This window comes from Pelophylax lessonae (genome assembly GCF_965119305.1).
Source record: "Pelophylax lessonae genome assembly, chromosome: 4".
Taxonomy (NCBI): domain Eukaryota; kingdom Metazoa; phylum Chordata; class Amphibia; order Anura; family Ranidae; genus Pelophylax; species Pelophylax lessonae.
The window spans coordinates 603,305,421-603,324,451 of NC_138771.1; the positions used below are offsets into that span (position 1 = coordinate 603,305,421).

At 43.5% G+C, this 19,031-nt stretch overlaps 1 protein-coding gene across 1 annotated transcript in view; it reads right to left on the bottom strand.

Moving 5' to 3' along the window:
• Positions 1-8,903: 8,903 nt before the first annotated feature.
• The window catches only part of LYL1 (LYL1 basic helix-loop-helix family member), a gene marked incomplete at its 5' end in the record, with an annotated part of 44,143 nt that continues 34,015 nt past the window's right edge, over positions 8,904-19,031 (bottom strand). The window contains one exon of the mRNA XM_082256247.1: positions 8,904-9,517. Coding sequence (XP_082112373.1) covers positions 9,045-9,517 — 473 coding nt within the window. The 3' untranslated portion in view covers positions 8,904-9,044. The remainder of the gene's footprint in view (positions 9,518-19,031) is intronic.

The window sequence follows — 19,031 nt, forward strand, 5'->3', positions numbered from 1 at the left end:
GTGCCATTCATTATTATTGACACCCCCTAATGCACCAAGCAAGGTGTGTGCCAGAATGCATTGTACTAAAAGCAAGGAACATGTAAAAACTTCAAAAAGTACATGAGCTTCTTTGACACATTTATCGCACATAGGACAGCTCAGTGAATTAAACGGAGCTGCCCTACTCAAAAAATGGGACAACATGCAAAATATGTGTATATGCTCGATGTCTTGCTACACTAGTGTGAATGGGGCTTTTAAACACAAGGCTCCGGAACTGAATAATGGAGGACACAGCACTGTTTATTAGAGGTTGTAAGATCCTAATGAACTGTGCTACTTCCTCCAATATTCTACTGCTGATCCATTATTCTACTGCTGATACTGGTATATTTACTATATTATTGATAAAGAACCCCCAACCAATGGAAAGTCCTGGGAGTGGAAAGATCTGCTAAGTGTCAAACCCAAGTTAGGGGAAAGTGCATCCAAAAACCATACAGTATAAAAAAAGAACCCTACTAGGATAGAGCACCTCAAAGGCTTCTAACAGAGGTTTAAAAATATAATTTATTGGACATAGAAAAAAAAATTCTTTAAACACCATAGACTAAATGTGTCAGTACCTCCAGTGTAGGGGAACCCCAGCTGACCCCCTACCACAATCCCACCCAAGCCTTAACCCCCCCCCCCACTCCAGCGTCCTGGAGTATGCCCTGTCTATGCCCCCTCAATCCCAAACCTCCCCTCCACCAGCTGTTAACCTCCAAAAACCCACTCACTAGGGCGCTGGAAATGCCCAGTAGGAATCCTGATCAAGATGGAAAAAGGGGTATTGGACAGTCTATGAAAATAAAAATCCACTGCATGCAAAGAGCACAGATTCTATGGACCGACAGATAGTCCCATTCCACCTGCTGCATGTAAATGGATTAGTGACAGGGCATACTCCAGAATGCTGGAGTGGGGGGTGGGCCCTTCTGGGTGGGGGTGACGCTCAGGTGGGATGGGGGGATTGTGGCGGGAGGTTGGCTGGGGTCGGGTTCCCCTACACTGGGATTACTGACACATTTGGTCTATTGTGTTTGTAGAATTTCTTTATGTCCAACAAATCATATTTTTATACCGCTATTAGTAGCCTTTGAGATATTTACTTTTAGACTTTTGTTATACACATCTCTTGCCATAGATTGGTTTGTCCAGGGTCTCTGTGATTTGAGTCCCCTAAACATTGTCTTAAGCCCTGATGAAGGGGGGAATATGACCCCGGGAGCACATTGGAAGCCTTTTGTTTTCTTGTACCCACCTGTGGAAATAATAAAACACTCTGGATTCCTAAGACATTTGTTTGATGCAAATTTGGACTTAACTAAGCTCTAACGAGCAGGGCCCTCTAGTTCCTCCTGTATTGAATTGTATTGTAACTGTATTGTCTTCCCTCACATTGTAAAGCGCTGTGCAAACTGTTGGCGCTATATAAATCCTGTATAATAATAATAATAACTACACTAGCATTTCTCACTTTGAGTCCCCCCCCCCCCCCCCCCACACACTTCTTCTGGTGAGCTGCCAAACCTCAGCTACCGTGCTGAAATGCCAACTTGCATTAGTTGCAGTCTTGTCCAAGGCTCTATGCACACTACAAATCCCATAGTCCACCTCGAGAGCGAGCAAGAGAGGGTGGCTACGTCAGTAGGGCAGTGGACAGTAGTTTTTTGTTTTTATTATTTTATCTATTCTTTTTTTTAATTTTGTTGTTTGTTATTATAATTTTTTTTTACAATGCTTCTGGGGAAGGTGGTGGTGGTGGGGATGGTGGTGCAATTTGGGGCAGTGGACAGTGTCAGTAGGGCAGTGGACAGTGTCAGTAGATCAGCCCTGTTGGTGGGTTTTGGTGAGATATCTGAGGTCTAAACAGCAGACCCCTGACATCTCCCCTTTGAGACAGAGAAAGGGACTGAGGACAAAGATTCCCCAGCCCCTTTCTCAGCAGCCTCAGCTTTGAAAATGAATGAACAGGATACAAAGGCTCCTGTTCATTCATAAACTGAAGCAGAGTAAACATTTACTCTGCTCAGGTAACACAGGATACAGGCGTGATCGGTAGCAAACGCTCACTGTGTCAACTTGAGAAAAGGAAGGAAGAGACTGGTAAATTACATATTTACCGGCCCCTTCCTCCGCTCTCCATCCTGACACTTCAGCCCCCCCCCCCCCCCCCGCAGCCGGTGGGATAGGAAAGGAGGGAAGCCGGTTGCAAAAGATGAGGCGAGGCAGAGGAGGAGGAGAACAGGCAGACAGAGGAGCGGCCGGAGGAGCACGGGGGGGGGGGCAAGGTCGAAACAGGAAACAGCCAGGGATCTGGGCAGCAGAAGGGACAGCTGTGAGCACCGATCTTCCGGCATGGCTTTCTAGCTGACAGCCGTGGGAGGCAGAGGAGGAGAAGCGGCAGGGAGAGCCATGCAGGGAGATCGGTGCTCACAGCTGTCTCTCCTGCCTCTCCGGCTGTGAACCAGGAGACCATCCAAGTGTGCAGGGAGGGTCACAGTGTCCCCACGCCTCAGGGGCCCGTGTGCAGTGAACACCCTGCGCATGGATGATACGCCGCTTTTATTGGACACTGTAGCAAGATGAACTGGACATTGAGTACAAATGAAAACCAGCAGCAAAGCTCTTTTAACCCTGCTGAACTCATGCAGCGTGATGGAAATATTATGTTATTAAATACGTCACAGTCATTAACCCTTTCCCTGTCAGAGCCGTTTTTGCATTTATTTATTTTTTTGCACACGTTTAAAAAATTATTTTAGATCTGAAGATTACATAAAACCCACAAACCTTATATAGATGCCCTAGAGCAGTGATGGCAAACCTTGGCACCCCAGATGTTTTGGAACTATATTTCCCATGATGCTCAACTACACTTCAGAGTGCATGAGCATTATGGGAAATTAAGTTCCAAAACATCTGGGGTGCCAAGGTTCGCCATCACTGCCCTAGAGAATAAAACAGTGGAAGTTCCCATTTTTTTATGTCACTTGATATTACAGTAAACCCCCGCTCCATCGCGGTTCCGTTTTTGCGGTCCCGGTATATTGGGTTTTTTTTGTAATATTATTTTACTATATAAATCATTAGAAATGAAATATTTTTGTGTTTTCCATAGCTCTTGCTATGTCTCTCAGTATCTTTTATGTGTTTAAATGAGTTTCTATTGTTTTAAAAGTGTGTTTAAAGACCTTAAAATGCTTTTACACGTACAGTGACAGTAAAAAAAAAAAACATGCCTACGATGCATTTTAATAGGGTTTTTCTATTTCGCGGATTTTCCCTTTTCGCGGCTGGGTCCGGAACGTAACCCCCGCAATGGAGGGAGGTTTACTGTACCTGCAAGGGTAAATTTCAATAAAAAACACACTAAAGTGAATTTTAGGGCAAACAAATGCAATAAACTACCCAAATGTTTGGTAAAATGTAAAAGATGAGGTTGCACCGAGTAAACAGATTCCCAACATGTTAAACCTTAAATTTTTGTGTGCCCGTGAAATGGAGACAAACTTCAGTACTCTATATTTTCTATAGGCGACACTTCAAAAGCCCCCTATAGGTATCAGTTTAGTGCTATGGAGGAGGTCATGTGTTAGAATTATTGCTCTCACTCCGACGTGCAACATGTAACGGAACATAACATGTTTAATGCAATTGACGTTTTCTTACGTAGGTGCCCCCAATGCGTGTTTTTACGTTCGCTCATTTGTATAGGTGGAGGGGTTTTGTGGGAGTTTTATGTGCTTGGGTGTAACTTTTTTTTTTTTTTTTGCAATAACACACATATATTATTTTTGCTTAACTTGTTTTTTTTTTTCATCACATAGGGAAAAAAAAGTCCCCTATACGATGTTTTTTAGGTGACAGGTTCTCTTTAATGAGACATGCAGGGTCCAAAAGATGGCATTGCAATACATCCCTTCCCCCGCTATGCTAGCCGGGGAAAGTGTCAGGTCACGTGACCCAGAAGTAAAATCATAGACGTCGCTTTTCGGTTCGCATCATGAAAAGGGGGAGAGTGGAAGTGTGTCCGCTCTTCTCCCTCCCCTCCACCCCCCATGTCGGTCCCAGGCCCGCAGATGGGCAAGGGGGAAACCTCCCTCTGTCAGGTCCATACGAGGTACTGACGTGGCAGCGAAAGTCAACTTCATATTTCTCAAGATTCCTATGTGATACAGACATTCTGAAGTGAGATTTGTGTTCAGTTTGAAGAGGTTTATCATAATCACCAAACGTTTTTCAAGAAGCAAAACTTTTGAAAAAATGTGTTGTCCACTGATGTGTTGTATGCTGAAATTATCATTGTGAAAAATAATATGGTAATCTAACCACAGACTGCCTTTGGTAGCTTTATTCCTGTGACCTCTAGTGCAGCAATTCATTCAGAACAAAAATACAGTAAGGACACAGTAAAGTATATAAAGTCCTTCCAGTAGTGTCAACTGTCATCCAGAAATCAGACTTCAGCCCAACTGAATAGGCAAAAAAAACAGGAAAATACAAGCAGCCATAATGTACAGTTAAATCCAGTGTCACAAACCAACCAAATAAAATATTATACATGAAAAATGAAATTAACAAAACATGCATCACACCGTTTTCTTGTGATTCTACTTGAAAGTGGAGTTATTACAAAATACCACCACAGCTGTATTAAAAAATTGTAAGATTGTACTTTGTTCCTGACCATAATAAACAGAGATAGAAAATATATACAAAATGACTATACAGTTTCTTTAAAAGGGAGAACAAGAAGTGAGAAATCGTAAATCCAGACATTGGTACTCTAGGATTCCTTCTAGGGTGGTCATGCGCCTCCACTAAGGTGGCTTGGACCAGTGATCAGATTCAAGTATGGGGGAGCATGTGACCTTCTCCCTGTGTCAGTGCCTGGCCCTAAATGGCCAATTGAGAGACCCAAGAAGTGCTACACGATGGGCAGTGATGTCATTCACCTACAGTATGTACATTCCAGAGCTTCTTTAGAGTGGACTGCTGTGGAATTGAGGCAACAATGGGTGAGTATACCCCGCTGGGGGATGGAGAAAGTGGTAGTGCCTTTTTAAAATTAAATGGAATATGGGGGCTGCCATTCTTGACCTGCTCCTGAAAATACTAGAGGTTTTGCTGTCTCTGGCTTTAATATTTTTGAATTACTGACTGGTAACAAGGGCACAGGTTGGAACGTCAGTGTGGAGTCAGAACTCCTGACCTGCATACTGTTCTGAGATGGAAAGTATCGTTTGCATTGGATCAATACTTTTGGCTCTTTTAGGAAGGAATGGCAGACAGTGTAGTTGGCTACCTTTCATATGTCAAATACAGCTCATGTATACACAGTTTTCCCTCCTGTAATGGCTGTGGATTGTCTGGCACAATGCAATCAATAGCACAAGTAAAAGACCCCTAAATGTTGTAAATTTGATAACCCATTAAAAAATACAAGCAATTGTGTTTTTTCCCCTTTTAGTTGGTACAACCTTTTATACTTTCCTTTGTAGCCATTAAAAATGTTCAATTTTTTTGCCATGGGGAAAGTGTGGACACGTGGAACTTCCTCTATTACAATATTGGGTAGTTAGCTGTAGCTTAGCCCAGCCTTTTTCAACCAGGGTGCCCAGGCACCCTGGGGTGCCTTGAGATTTCTTCAGGGGTGCCTTGGCAAAATGCCTAAAAATTGATTAAAAATTGTATATAAGCTATCAGGGGGGATTGTGGTGTACAATGAAAACCTGTGGCCTTTTAGTTACACAAAGCCACAGGTTTTCATTGAGCACCATTACGACTTTCTAGACACTGGCATCCTAACAACCAATGACATCAGTTAAATAAGGAGGATGTCTGTTGCCTCCGCAGCATCCTTGTTTGACCCTCCTGTACCCCTCTCCCTCAGCACTGGGGTGACATTAGCTGACTGATGGAGAGAAATTTAGGGAGAAGAGAAACATTGGAATGCTAGTCAATACAAGTGTGCAAAAGTGTATTAGCTTTGGAAGAATAAATCATCTCTAACATTGGGTGTCTTACATGTGGATGTTGCTGCAGTAAAGCTATTGGAATGTTTTTTTTACGTTTCAGAATGGGGTGCCTCTGGAGTGTCCATCATTTCAAAGGGTGCCTTGAGATAGTCTACATCTTTAAAGGGTGCCTCGACTGAAAAAAGGTTGAGAAACACTGGCTTAGCCTACATGTGGCATAGAAGAAATTGCAAGTAATGTTGGGACCGGCGCTACCACTTTAAAAGTGTTTGTGCAATTATATACTTTACACGTTATAGAAAAGTGCATATAGTGCTTGTAGTGCAGATAATCAAAAAGTGCTACGTGCTGTTAAAACATCAATAAATTTAACATGGGCTGTGCTCAGTGTACCATATTATAAATATCAAAGGTAACCATACATATATGTAAAGTGCCGAGTGCTAGTAATGCCAGATACCACGTGTTGTGATCCGTGCTAAAAACAATGTATGGTGTCGGTGGATGACCCACCAAAGACACCGCTGCTTACCGCACTCTTTGGGTCGGTACCTCGACACTCTTTGGTCACTAGAACAAAAGATAAGCCTCCATTGCGTAGCATATGTTGTGTATAATGAAACAACTTAGCATCCACTCACAGTTTAGGGAGTTCACTTTCAGCTTAGAAGGTGTTCGCCGGGCTGCTTCCGCATTCCACCGGCTCAAACCACCGTTCCCGGAAGTGACGTATTGACATACACAAACCACGTTTTTGTCGGTTGACGCTCCAGATGACGTCGTATGACGAAACGCGTAGGGCGTGGTTTGTGTACGTCAATACGTCACTTCCGGGAACGGTGGTTTGAGCCGGTGGAACGCGGAAGCGGCCCGGCGAACACCTTCTAAGCTGAAAGTGAACTCCCTAAACTGTGAGTGGATGCTAAGTTGTTTCATTATACACAACATATGCTACGCAATGGAGGCTTATCTTTTGTTCTAGTGACCAAGGAGTGTCGAGGTACCGACCCAAAGAGTGCGGTAAGCAGCGGTGTCTTTGGTGGGTCATCCACCGACACCATACATTGTTTTTAGCACGGATCACAACACGTGGTATCTGGCATTACTAGCACTCGGCACTTTACATATATGTATGGTTACCTTTGATATTTATAATATGGTACACTGAGCACAGCCCATGTTAAATTTATTGATGTTTTAACAGCACGTAGCACTTTTTGATTATCTGCACTACAAGCACTATATGCACTTTTCTATAACGTGTAAAGTATATAATTGCACAAACACTTTTAAAGTGGTAGCGCCGGTCCCAACATTACTTGCAATTTCTTCTAATCTACTACCTCAGAGGTAGGTTGGAGGCAGCTTACACCACTAACCCAGTCCAATTTGGTACTGAAACTCCATAGCGCTGGTATATAATCCCTTTTTCTACATGTGGCATAACTGACAATCGGGCCGAATTGGTTGTCTAAGCCATGTAACTTGGCCATGTATATGCCATGGCAGCTTTTAGGGTTGACAAGTATCTTGGGTTTCTTGGGTATCTTATAGCAGAGTTGGAAGTCAAATACTGTCCTATGAAGGGTATGCAATGTTCTTTTTATCCCTCACATGATCTGGAAGTCCAAGTTGCATCCGGCAGTTCAATCTGTACATGACTTCCCACTCTTACTTTACAAAGACCCTCATAGACACAAACTTTGAACATTTTCCACTGGAAGCAAAATAAGCTCAATCCTTACCAGGCATGTTAGAGACCAACATTGATAAGAACTTGTACTTTGCAAACCCTTGAGTGCACTTTTAGCCCTGCATCTTCAATATAGTGGAAAAGATAACAAAAAGAGGGGCGCACCAACCTAGTGCATTACCACTAAAACCATTTATTAAAATAGTAAAATGCGTAAATACTCACAAAACAAGTGTGAATTATACACACATCGACATTATCAATATAAAGTCTCCAAGGTAGCCAGGCACTGCGTAATGCTGGATGGCATGCAGCAAATCGCATGGAGCTGATGTGGCTAGGCTGACGCATTTCGAGGGCAGACCCCCTTCCTCAGAGCTGCAGCATTTCTTGGCTCTGAGGAAGGGGGTTCGCCCTCGAAAACGCATAAGCCTAGCCACAGCAGCTCCATGCGGTTCGCTGCATGCCATCCAGCATTACGCAGTGCCTGGCTACCTTGGAGACTTTATATTGATTATGTCGATGTGTGTATCATTCACACTTGTTTTGTGAGTATATTTTACGCATTTTACTATTTGAATAAATGGTTTTAGTGGTAATGCAATAGGCCAGTGCTCCCCTCTTTTTGTTATCTTTTCCAGTTTGTATCGGATACCCTTGGTCCTGAGGTGGCAGCAAGACCCTTAGTCATACCCATCCAAACCCGTTGGAAACTTTCCTCTCTCTTCCCATATACTGCACTTGAGCACAGGCGAATTGAACTACATCTTCAATATAGTGTCCACCTAACAGAAAAGGGTACTTCTGGGCACTACTTCCTACTGTAATCACTGCCTAATCTGTCTGATGACAGCCCCAGTAGTGCAAAGCAACAGGTTTCTTTTATTGCCAACCCCCACAGGTGCATATACTCACATTCCAATTGACTTCCCTCCACTCTATTTGCCAGAAAAGCAAAGTGACATCCCTGGCACTTTTAGATATGGAGAACATTCTTCTACCCCCAGTGCCAGTGCTTGGCCCCTTAGGCTCTTAGTGCTGTCACATGGAAAGGGAAAAAAGGTAGCTGTGGGGGTTGGCAGTAAAGTACTCCATTTGATTTGATCTACATAGCACAGTTTCATTTTAAGAAATAATGTCATCTGCATCAGTTAACAAGTGGTAGGAGCCATATTTTGTCCCCCATATCTGTCAGAGATGCTTATCAGCACCTTAGATGATTCACCTACACTTTAGTAAAATCTGCAATTGTCTAATTATGGGAAAAAAAAAGAAACGAGGAACATGTCCATTGACAAAAGTTATGAAGGAGATAAAGTCCAGTCTCCCTCATTCCCCAACCCTCACCGACTTCCTCCCACCTCGGGAGTGATTATTGTCATATTCATGCTTCTTGAAGATGAAACGCTTTCTCTGTCTCCTTCATCTTCTTCAGTCTCTACACTGTCCCCGCAGCTGCCAGACAATGGGGACACAATTCCATGGAACTCCTTGGCTTTCTGCTTTTCTTGGAGGTTATCCTCAGAGCTGAGACTTTCTTTCCCTTTCTGCGAACGATCACAGACAGTCTGTGGGAATCTCATCTTGGTGGGAGCTGCTTTGGAGGTTTGGTTGTGCTGGTCGCTCAGCAGAGTGACCAGGAAGGTGATGTATCGCATGGCCAGGCGGAGGATCTCATTCTTGCTCAGCTTTTTATCAGGAGGGTGTGTGGGAATAAGCTTCCGTAGCTCAGCAAAGGCTCCGTTGACGTTCTGCTGCCTCCAGCGCTCGCGGCTGTTTGTGAAGACACGTCGGGCGACTTTCTGCGGCTGCCTGACTGCGGAATGGAACAAAAGAGTTAAATGGGCATTGCATTTAAAGGGAACACAGCACTTTTTATATTAAAGCATACATTTGCCTTAAACAGGACCATAGCTACGTGCAATGAGTCCCTACAGCAAGGTAATTAACCACTTAAGCCCCGGAAGATTTTACCCCCTTCCTGACCAGGGCCTATTTTGCGATTCGGCAGTGCGTGACTTTAACGGACAATTGCGCGGTCGTGCGACGCTGTACCCAAATGAAATTGATGTCCTTTTTTCCCCACAAACAGAGCTTTCTTTTGGTGGTATTTGATCACCTGTGTGATTTTTTGATCATGCGCTATAAACAAAAGAAGAGCGTCAATTTTGCAAAAACCGAGTGACCGGCGGACATCGGGTCCGCCAGTCACACGCGCGGGGGGGTCCGTGACCGCGCGGGAGCGCGCGCTCGCTCCCTAGACCCTTTACAGGCTAGCGACGTAGTACTACGTCGCTCTGCCTGTGAGGGGCTGACTACCGACGTAAATAGTCGTGCGGCAGTCGGCAAGTGGTTAAGGTGCGGGGGGGGCTTCTCAAAAGTCATCTCCTCTAGTGATACAAAATAATTGCTTTCATAGTAGTTACTGTATATAGAGGTCTTAATATACATTGGCATAAATATAGCCATAGCAGTCTAGGTGACTGCTATGGGGGCTGGGGCCCAGGGAAAACGGGACTCATGGTAGCCACTTCCCCCATTTGTTAGTTGATTTATGGCCTTTGGAGTTTCTGTTCATTCTGGCCATCACTCTGTTATCAATCCTGTATGCTTAAAGTGATACTAAAGTCTGTTTTTTTTTAACAAACACACAAACATGTTATACTTACCCGCTCAGTGTTATGGTTTTGCACAGAGCAGCCCAGATCCTTCTCTTCTCAGGTTCCTTGCCGGAGATCCTGGCCCTTCCTCCTGCCGAGTGCCCCCCCACAGCAAGAAGCCTACTATGGGGGTACCCGAGCCGAGCTGCTGCTCTGTGTGTCTATTCAGACATGGAGCCGCGGCTCAGCCCTGCCCCCTCTCTCCTCATTGGCTCACTGACTTTGATTGACAGCAGCGGGAGCCAATGGCGCTCACTGTGTGTTTCAGCCCAGACAGCCAAGGCTCTTGTGCAACATCGCTGAATCGAGATGGGGCTCAGGTAAGTATTAGGGGGGCTGAGGGGGGCTGCTGCACACTGAAGGTTTTTTTATCCTAATGCATAGAATGCATTAGGATTTAAAAAAAAAAAAAAACTTCTGCCTTTAGAACCACTTTAAAGAACTAAAGGCAAAACTTTATAGAGCAATGTAGAATTATAACCCCTGTCTGGTTTTCTTTTTTCACTGTCTATGTCCCATTGCGAAGATTTTCCTTCATTTCATGTCCCATAGCCAAACAGGAAGTGATAGAAAATCCCTGCAAACCAAGGGAATTCCTTGAGGACCCATGGGTCACCAGATCTAGTGTCCCCATTGGAGGATTTCCCCTCTATTACTTTGCAGTGAGGGAGCACTGTTACCTTAAGAGTGGACATATGTTACTGGCAGGACCACCGGGTGAAAATAAAATGAGAAAAGCCTGAAGTAAAAATAATGCAGCCACAACATCCAAGGACTGGTAAGCTAAAAAAAACACATGGTACCTGGCTGACCAGCATTTGGCACCTGCACCACCGAGTAAGATGCCTGTGTATATAATACTGCATGGAAGGGAGGCAGGGCAGGTCGGGACTCAGGAAGCAGCTTTTCCTGTACACAGCTCTGCCCATTAATGCCTGCTCCACCTCTGCGGTTCAGTGTTTAAAGACAGCTGTCTTGGCTGTACTAGAAAACTACAAAAATAGTGGTTGCCTTTCCCTGCCTTTCAAAACTAGGCAGCTCTGCTGTTCTTTTCCTCATCCTTGGTGACAGAAGTAGTGAGTGGGGCTCCTGTCACATTTCCTGCCAGCCTATAGTGGCAGAGCCTAATGCAAGATTATCACTGGGCCCCCAAGCACCTGGATGCCCATACCTTAAGATGGCCCTGGGGGAACTCGCAGGAACATCAGGCATTTTACACAAAGGAAGCAAAACAAAGAAAAAAGGATACATTTTTTAACACAAATACATTATACAACAGACACCTATCAGGAATTTGAAATGTTGGGGTAACATATTCTTTAACCCTTGGAGTGAGGCACACTGCAAGGGGGAATTTTCCTATTTTACAGAGTTAGGCTTTAAATCTACCCCTCCCTCTCCCATTTTAATTTAAGTTCAGTCCTTAACTATACCTAAACCTGCCCCCACCCCTCTGCTCCCACATCCTTTGAATAAGTCAACCGCAAAACGCGCCTGTAAGTAACGCACACCAGAACTGGAAGTGCCCGGTTAGCCATATTGGAATTGGGCTTTGCATTGTTTTCCTGCAGATGTAAGCATGTGGATATGGAAACAAATGTTTTAATGTTTGAATTGCTACACTATGGTCCTTCTTTGTATTTCTTTGCATAGTTACCACTTAGTATACTTACGGTGGATATCTGAAAAATGGATTAGATAAAGTGCGCATATACAGCCCCAAGGAGCGGTGGGCTTTTGAGTCTGGTAAGGCGCACTATTTATTTATTATTGGGGTGTTTGTATGTACTTTGTAGATGGTCAGCACATGGAAATTGGGTGATTGTTTTTGTCACCAAAACCTATATTAAAAGTGAGCAGAACTTTACTAAATATTAACAATGTATGAAGGCTTTATTACACTAACATAGCATTTTAGTTTTTTTGGTTAATCCAACAGTGGGCGAGGATATTGGTGGGAAGAATTTGGTGGAGAGCATATGATATCTGCCTGATACTGTATAACCCTTATTGGGTAAGAGTACATGACACATGGGGAAAGCGGCATGCACTGAAGAGCACTGGGTTATGAGTTATTTACTTAAATATGAGCACAATAAGACCCCGTTCACACTGGGGCGACCTGTCAGGCGACCTGGTCGCCTGACAGGTCGCCGTAGGTCGCCTGCCATAGAGAAGCTGTGGACCCGTTCTAATAGGAGCGACACAAGTCGCTCCGACTTAGAAAAAGGGCCCGGAGCTTCTTTGGGGCGACCTGCATTGACTTCAATGATATGAAGTCCGTGCCGGCCGCTCCGAGGTCGCGGGTGCGAGCTGCGCACCACGACTTGTGAGGTCGCCCTGACAAGTAGCGTCACCCCAGTGTGAACGGGGTCTAAATCTGTTTTGCGGTTTTTACAATTGAACAATTAAGTTGTTTGTTTATTGTTTTTTGCTGGATGGAATCAAGCCAAGACACACTTCAAAAATCGTTTCGAGTTTTATTTTGACCCATATGTGCAAAGGGTCTTCATATCTGGTGAGAATTTAAAGTGATTGTAAACCCACTCTTAGGACTTTTACCTATAGGTAAGCCTTTAATAAGGCTTACCTATAGGTACTGTAACTATCTCATAAACTTGCACCGTTAAGGAGATATTTACATTTCATGCATACGATGATGTCATCGGTGCATGCGCTCTGAAGAAACGGCTGCCCGTGCCGTTTCTTCAGAGCCCTATGCCGTGAGCGGCGGCTCCTGTGAGCATGCACGGGAGTGACATCACACGGCTCTTGGCCAGTAACATAGCCAGAGTCCGCGGACCAGGAAGAAGGACGGCAGAACATGAATGCAGCCGCCAGCGGGGACGACGAGGGCTTCATTTGGGGGTAAGTGTCACTTACCAAAAAAAAAGGAAGAATTTACTTCCTCTTTAAGAAAAAAAACACATGGATAATGAATACATATTAGGATGAATGATTTGTTTGATTTGTTCCTGACCAGGGGGGCATTGTGTTGCCAGCGGTTGAGGGGGTAATTTCCTATTTTCTGTTTGCTGATACTTACATAGAGTTTTGCACCTCCATCCTAACTCTATTCTACCTACCCTGTAAAGGAAAGATGCCTATACGTGCCAAAGCTGAGGGCACTCCAGTCTGGTTATATGATGTCTGTTCCTTCTCAGTTACTGTCACCTTTTGTGCTTCTCAGTAGGTTTGTTGGCCACCGCATTTGGAAATTACATGAAATCTTCCTTCATCGGTCTTCCCCACATCTCTCTGGTCTTTCTACTTTTATGTGTTACACATCACACATTACTCAGCGGAAGACAAGATTGATAGATAACAGAATCTGTAAACCCACAAGACCACATCTTCCTCCAGGCAACCGCCAATATACACAAAGCGCTCCGATTCCATGCCAGGTGCAGTCTTACTAGGACTGAGCATTGTACTAAATTCCAGAATCCAGAAAACAACCAGATCTGGGTATGTCCGCACACACACACACACACACACACAAACTGCTACTATATTAGGGCCATCTCTTCTATAAAAGCAGCAGTGGTCAACTTTCTTGATATGATGGGCCTTAAGTGCGGTCCTCGGCATCATAAAATTCTGTGAATATTCAATGTCAGAGACATCAGACACACAAGAGGATATAGTCAAAGACTAATAGCATGATACAGGAGATAATTATAGACTGCAAACTTAATACAGGAGATGGTCAGAGACTGCAGATACAATACAGGAGATGGTCAGAGACTGCAGACACGATACAAGAGATGGACAGAGATTGCAGACAAGATACAGAAAATGGTCAGGTGGTACTGCAGATACAATACAGGAGATTGTCAGAGACTGCAGACATGATACAAGAGATGGACAGAGATTGCAGACAAGATACAGGAAATGGTCAGGTGGTACTGCAGATACAATACAGGAAATGGTCAGAGACTGCAGACACGATACAAGAGATGGACAGAGATTGCAGACAAGATACAGGAAATGGTCAGGCGGTACTGCAGATACAATACAGGAGAGGGTCAGAGACTGCAGGCATGGTACAAGAAATAGTCAGAGATTGCAGACATCATACAGGAGATGGTCAGAGACTACAGATATAATACAGGAGATGGGCAGAGACTGCAGACATGATACAAGAAATGGTCAGGGATTGCAGACATGCTGCAGGAGACTGCGGACATTTTATATGAGACTGCTAGAAATCACTGCTTTACCAGGGCAATAGGAAAACACAGATTGGTGCTTGTTGGGGCCCTGCCGGCTGCACAAAGGGTAGCAAAGGGCTGCATACGGATCCCAGGTCGCAGCTTGGGCACCAGGGTATTCAAAGGTAATTATAATTTGGGTAAATTCTATTTATTTATTAGGTTTTAAAATTAATCCTTTTGTTAGCTGTTTATAGAAATTCTGGTTTATGAACAAAGACAGTTATCCCAACCACGGAGTCTCTTTAAAATACACGCACTATACTTGACTATACTTGCACCTGTTTAATTCAACTCTTTTGCAGAGTTAGAAGTGCAGCTTGGATCTTTAGCATCTGACACAAGGTGACTCAACAAGCAATTATAAATAAAGGATGGAATGTGCAACCCGCACATTTCAAGTATTTCTTGGACCACCACGTCCAGCATATACATTTTCCTATAATGGTAAAATGATATCCTCCTTTCCTATTTTCCACTGTTTGTGCAGGCCAATTCCCAGTTCTAACTAAGTCTGCAGACTTGTAACCAAGACATATACACCTATATATTGACCAGAGTGGTATTCTTCATAAATCATTAAAGGTATCCCAGTGGTGTATATAAGGGAAACTGAGCAAATGCTGTGAAAAAGCCACCCAGTTTACCTACTATAATGCTCAGGTACTTCCAGATATGGGGAACATAAAACTCTTCCCACTCTTCCAGATGCCTATGGGGCCAATTGCCAAGGCCAAGCACATGATACCTACATATGCTCTGAGAAGGCTGCCATGGAGCTTACAAAGAGCTCTTTTTACCTCGCTCCAAGAGGTGAACAGAAGTTACAGTAAGTACAAGCAGTGAGGAATGAAGAAGCTGATGCCCAGCCATTTTGTTTAGTTTTGGAAGTAGTGGGGAAGGGTTAAAATCTGTAGGGTTTTTATCTCTATCCAGGGCTCCATTAGAGAGCTTTCCTCTGACATCCTGTCCACCCTTACTAAACAGGAAATACGGGTAAGTCTCCAACAGCAACACATAAAGCAATTATAATGTTTTGTTTTCAGTATGAGAAGTATAAAACCCTTGTTATGTTTGTCTGTCCTATGTCATGTTGGCCCTAACAAAATGTAGTGAGTTTATTCCTAGGCTGTTCTCAACTTGAGCAACTATTCACCTTTTTTCTAGGCTCTACAGGTCTTCCCTAAGCTGGGTGGGCTAAATGTTTATGCCTGTCACTGTGAGGCCGTTTCCATTAATTAGAGTGGGAATGGCAATCACTAAGATATGAATCTAAACCCAACCATTTCCTGAGGTCTCTGTTCATGGGTATGGATTGAAGGATGATACATATTTGGGTCACTTTCCCAGAGTGTTCTCCTAAGCATCTGCATGGAGAGGATGTGTGTTAAGTGTGTCTCTCCATTTTGGCTATGGGCCATGTGCTGTAGGCCCAAGGACTTAAAATACCCGCTGGAGTGAGTATCTAAAGGTAGTTGGGCTAGAAAAGGATTTTCTTGCTGAAAAATGTCATAGAGGAGCTGAGTAGAAGCTGCCATCTTGACACTGTAAGAAGGATTAATCTTTGACTGCTCTTAGTAGGTCAAGGGACACATTGATTAGAGAACAATCCTTTACTAATGAAAAACTCTTACCAACCCATAGACCAGTCAGGCTGCTCTCACAGGGTTAGCAATTACCAAGAGGCTGCACTTAAAGGGTCTACAAAAACTGCTACCTTCAAAATATCTGTCTTATTTTTGTGCTATTTTTGGGTATCCCACATCCCTACACCTTGTCCTAGAATTGAGTTCAGTAGCAAAAGGTTATTATACTAAAGTGACCCAACTTAATTTTCACCCCACTATAAACCAAGAACCAGACCCTGAGATTGAAATATTAGCCTGGCACACTACGTAAGGTATTATTCCACATCATCATAAAAGAAGAAGTGCTACACGTGTGTCTATTGCAGATTTTCCCTTACTCGCTATCTGATGAAACCATTCTCACCGAAGACAGAAGGTGAGGGAAAATCCCTCTAATAGAGCCCTGAATAGCACTAAAAACCCACCGGGGTTTTACTTTTTCCTCATACTAGCCAATAATAAAAATAAAATTTGGGCTGCACATACACTGTAAGTAAACGCATTGTTCTAAATGGGCAAACAGCAGGATCACTTTAAAAATACACCATTTCACAACAAAGAGAACATGAAAAAGAAGACATTGTCCCAGAATACATTTAATTAGGCCAGACAGTAGACTAAGCCAGAGATTCGCAATCCAAACAAGTGACCCCCTTCTATAGTTTAACAATGTTTTATACCCTAAAATCTGTTTCTCAGAAGAACTCGGTGGAAGGAAATCTATCACAGGCTTTTTCAACCAGGGTGCCTTCAGGTTGGTTTCCTTAGGGGTTTACTGGCAAAATGTTAAAATTACCCCAAAAATTGTATACAAACCAGTGGCTGAATGAAGCCCGCCTTTCAGTTCAACAAAGCCACATGTTTTCTTGTTTTAGAATTTATTAAAACTCAATTTGACAAATTAGTCTAACAATGAGATGGTTACATCACATATAGCATAAGTGAAAATCCCGACAAAGGGATGCATCTGAAATGTTACATAATCTACACTATCAGTATAACATGATAACTAAAGTCCATAAGGCCTTAGTGAAGAAAGCTTGAAGTTCCAGACTGTAATGCGCTATGGACTAAAACAAAGACACCCAAGCATGGTATTGAAGAACAAAAAACATTTAAACTTGTAGACTGTGGATTACTATAGAGATGAGTATACGATATACCAGTAAGCAAATGTGATCACTGTAACCATCCTCACAAAAACCATGCCCAACATTCTGGTGGGTAATGAAGGCAATTACACATGAAAAGAGAAGGGCTAGAGAAAAAGCTGGGAAATAGAAGGAGAAGAAAGAGTAAAGGAGCCAAGAAGAGAAGAAGAAGAGTAGGATTCCTACTGCGACGGGTGTGCGACGGGCCATCACTTAAATTGAGAGAAGCTTATTATTGAATCTAGAAGGTTTGGTATATGCTATCCACGGTTGCCAGGCCCTGAGAAATTTATCATGAGTATCCAAAGCAAAAGCAGTGAGTTTCTTTTTTAACATGATATCGTTCATCCAGTTCTTAACTTAAAAGCTAAGTACAGGGGCTTTCCAAGCCTCTGCAATAGTCAACTTAGTGGGAGTAAAAAGATGCAAAGCCAGCTGGCGTTCTAGATGAAGCAGTTCTGCAATTGGTTTACAAAAAGGGCCTCGTAAGGGTCCCTTTTAAGATTAGTATGAAGTATATTATGAAGAAGAGTGTAAACTCTGCCCCATGCCCCATAGTCTTCAAACCTTAGAACATGACCACTAAATATTTGTCATAGTTTCTTCCTGAGAACATCCCCAGAAACTAGAAGAATAAGATGGAATAAATTGGGCCAGCCTAACTGGCGTATAGTACCATCTATATAGCACTTTGTAGGCGTTCTCCAATAGAAGAACATTTTTAGAGCTTTTTGAAAGGACAATGCTCATGATCTGCTAGTCCTCGGGTCTATCTGTCTCCCCAGATCTTTCTCCCATTGTAGGTGGTAAGGCCGCACTGGGGGTTTCCTAAAGGATATAATTGATGAATAAATTAATGATATTACTCGGGGGATTGGGGCTGGGCTGTGCAAAGGCTCTCAAAAGGGGTTAACATGTATGGAGTAGGTTGGCAGTTGTAGTTAACTGTAATATTTGCACAGGGGAATATCATGAGAAGATCTAGGAGCTTCAAAGCTTATTATTCTCGTAAGGGAGAACAGAGAATGAATGTCAACGAATCCATTATTGATCCACCAGGAAAATTGCTTAGGATTTTCATAGCTAGGAGGAACTTATGGGCAATGGGTAAAACGTAATAAGGGTAGGTGGGGAGAAAATAAATCTGCTGAAAATTTGATTGAATTCCACAAACAAAGAGAGTGGGTTAGACATGGTCCTAACATAGCCAGGCGGTATATAGGAGGGAGCCAGGGCAGGGAGGAAATGGAGATAGGGTGAGAATCCACCAAATCGATGGTGGCCCATAATGGCAATTGGCGTGTTTCATGAAGGTGAGCTAATGGGCAGTGGTGTATTTGGGTTTTCTTATTTGTATATGATGCATTCAATATGCTTGCTCAAGGACAAGGATGTTTAATGAAATTAAATAATATTATTGACATGATGCCTGCCATACCTGGGGCCGAGGAGGGTAGGCAGAGTATTAGGCTACAGTGCCACAATTATTAACATTGCCGGCCATCGGGCCAGTTGTATTAAGTGTGGTCGGCAGCCTGCTGTCTGTCCACATGTCCTCACCTGCCGGTATTTTCATATCGGCAGGTAGCAGTGTGACCGCTTTATGGGGGTGCCAGACTGATTTGCCTCGTGGACCCTGCCCTCTGGCCCCCCAATTTGCCCCAAAAATCTGTCACT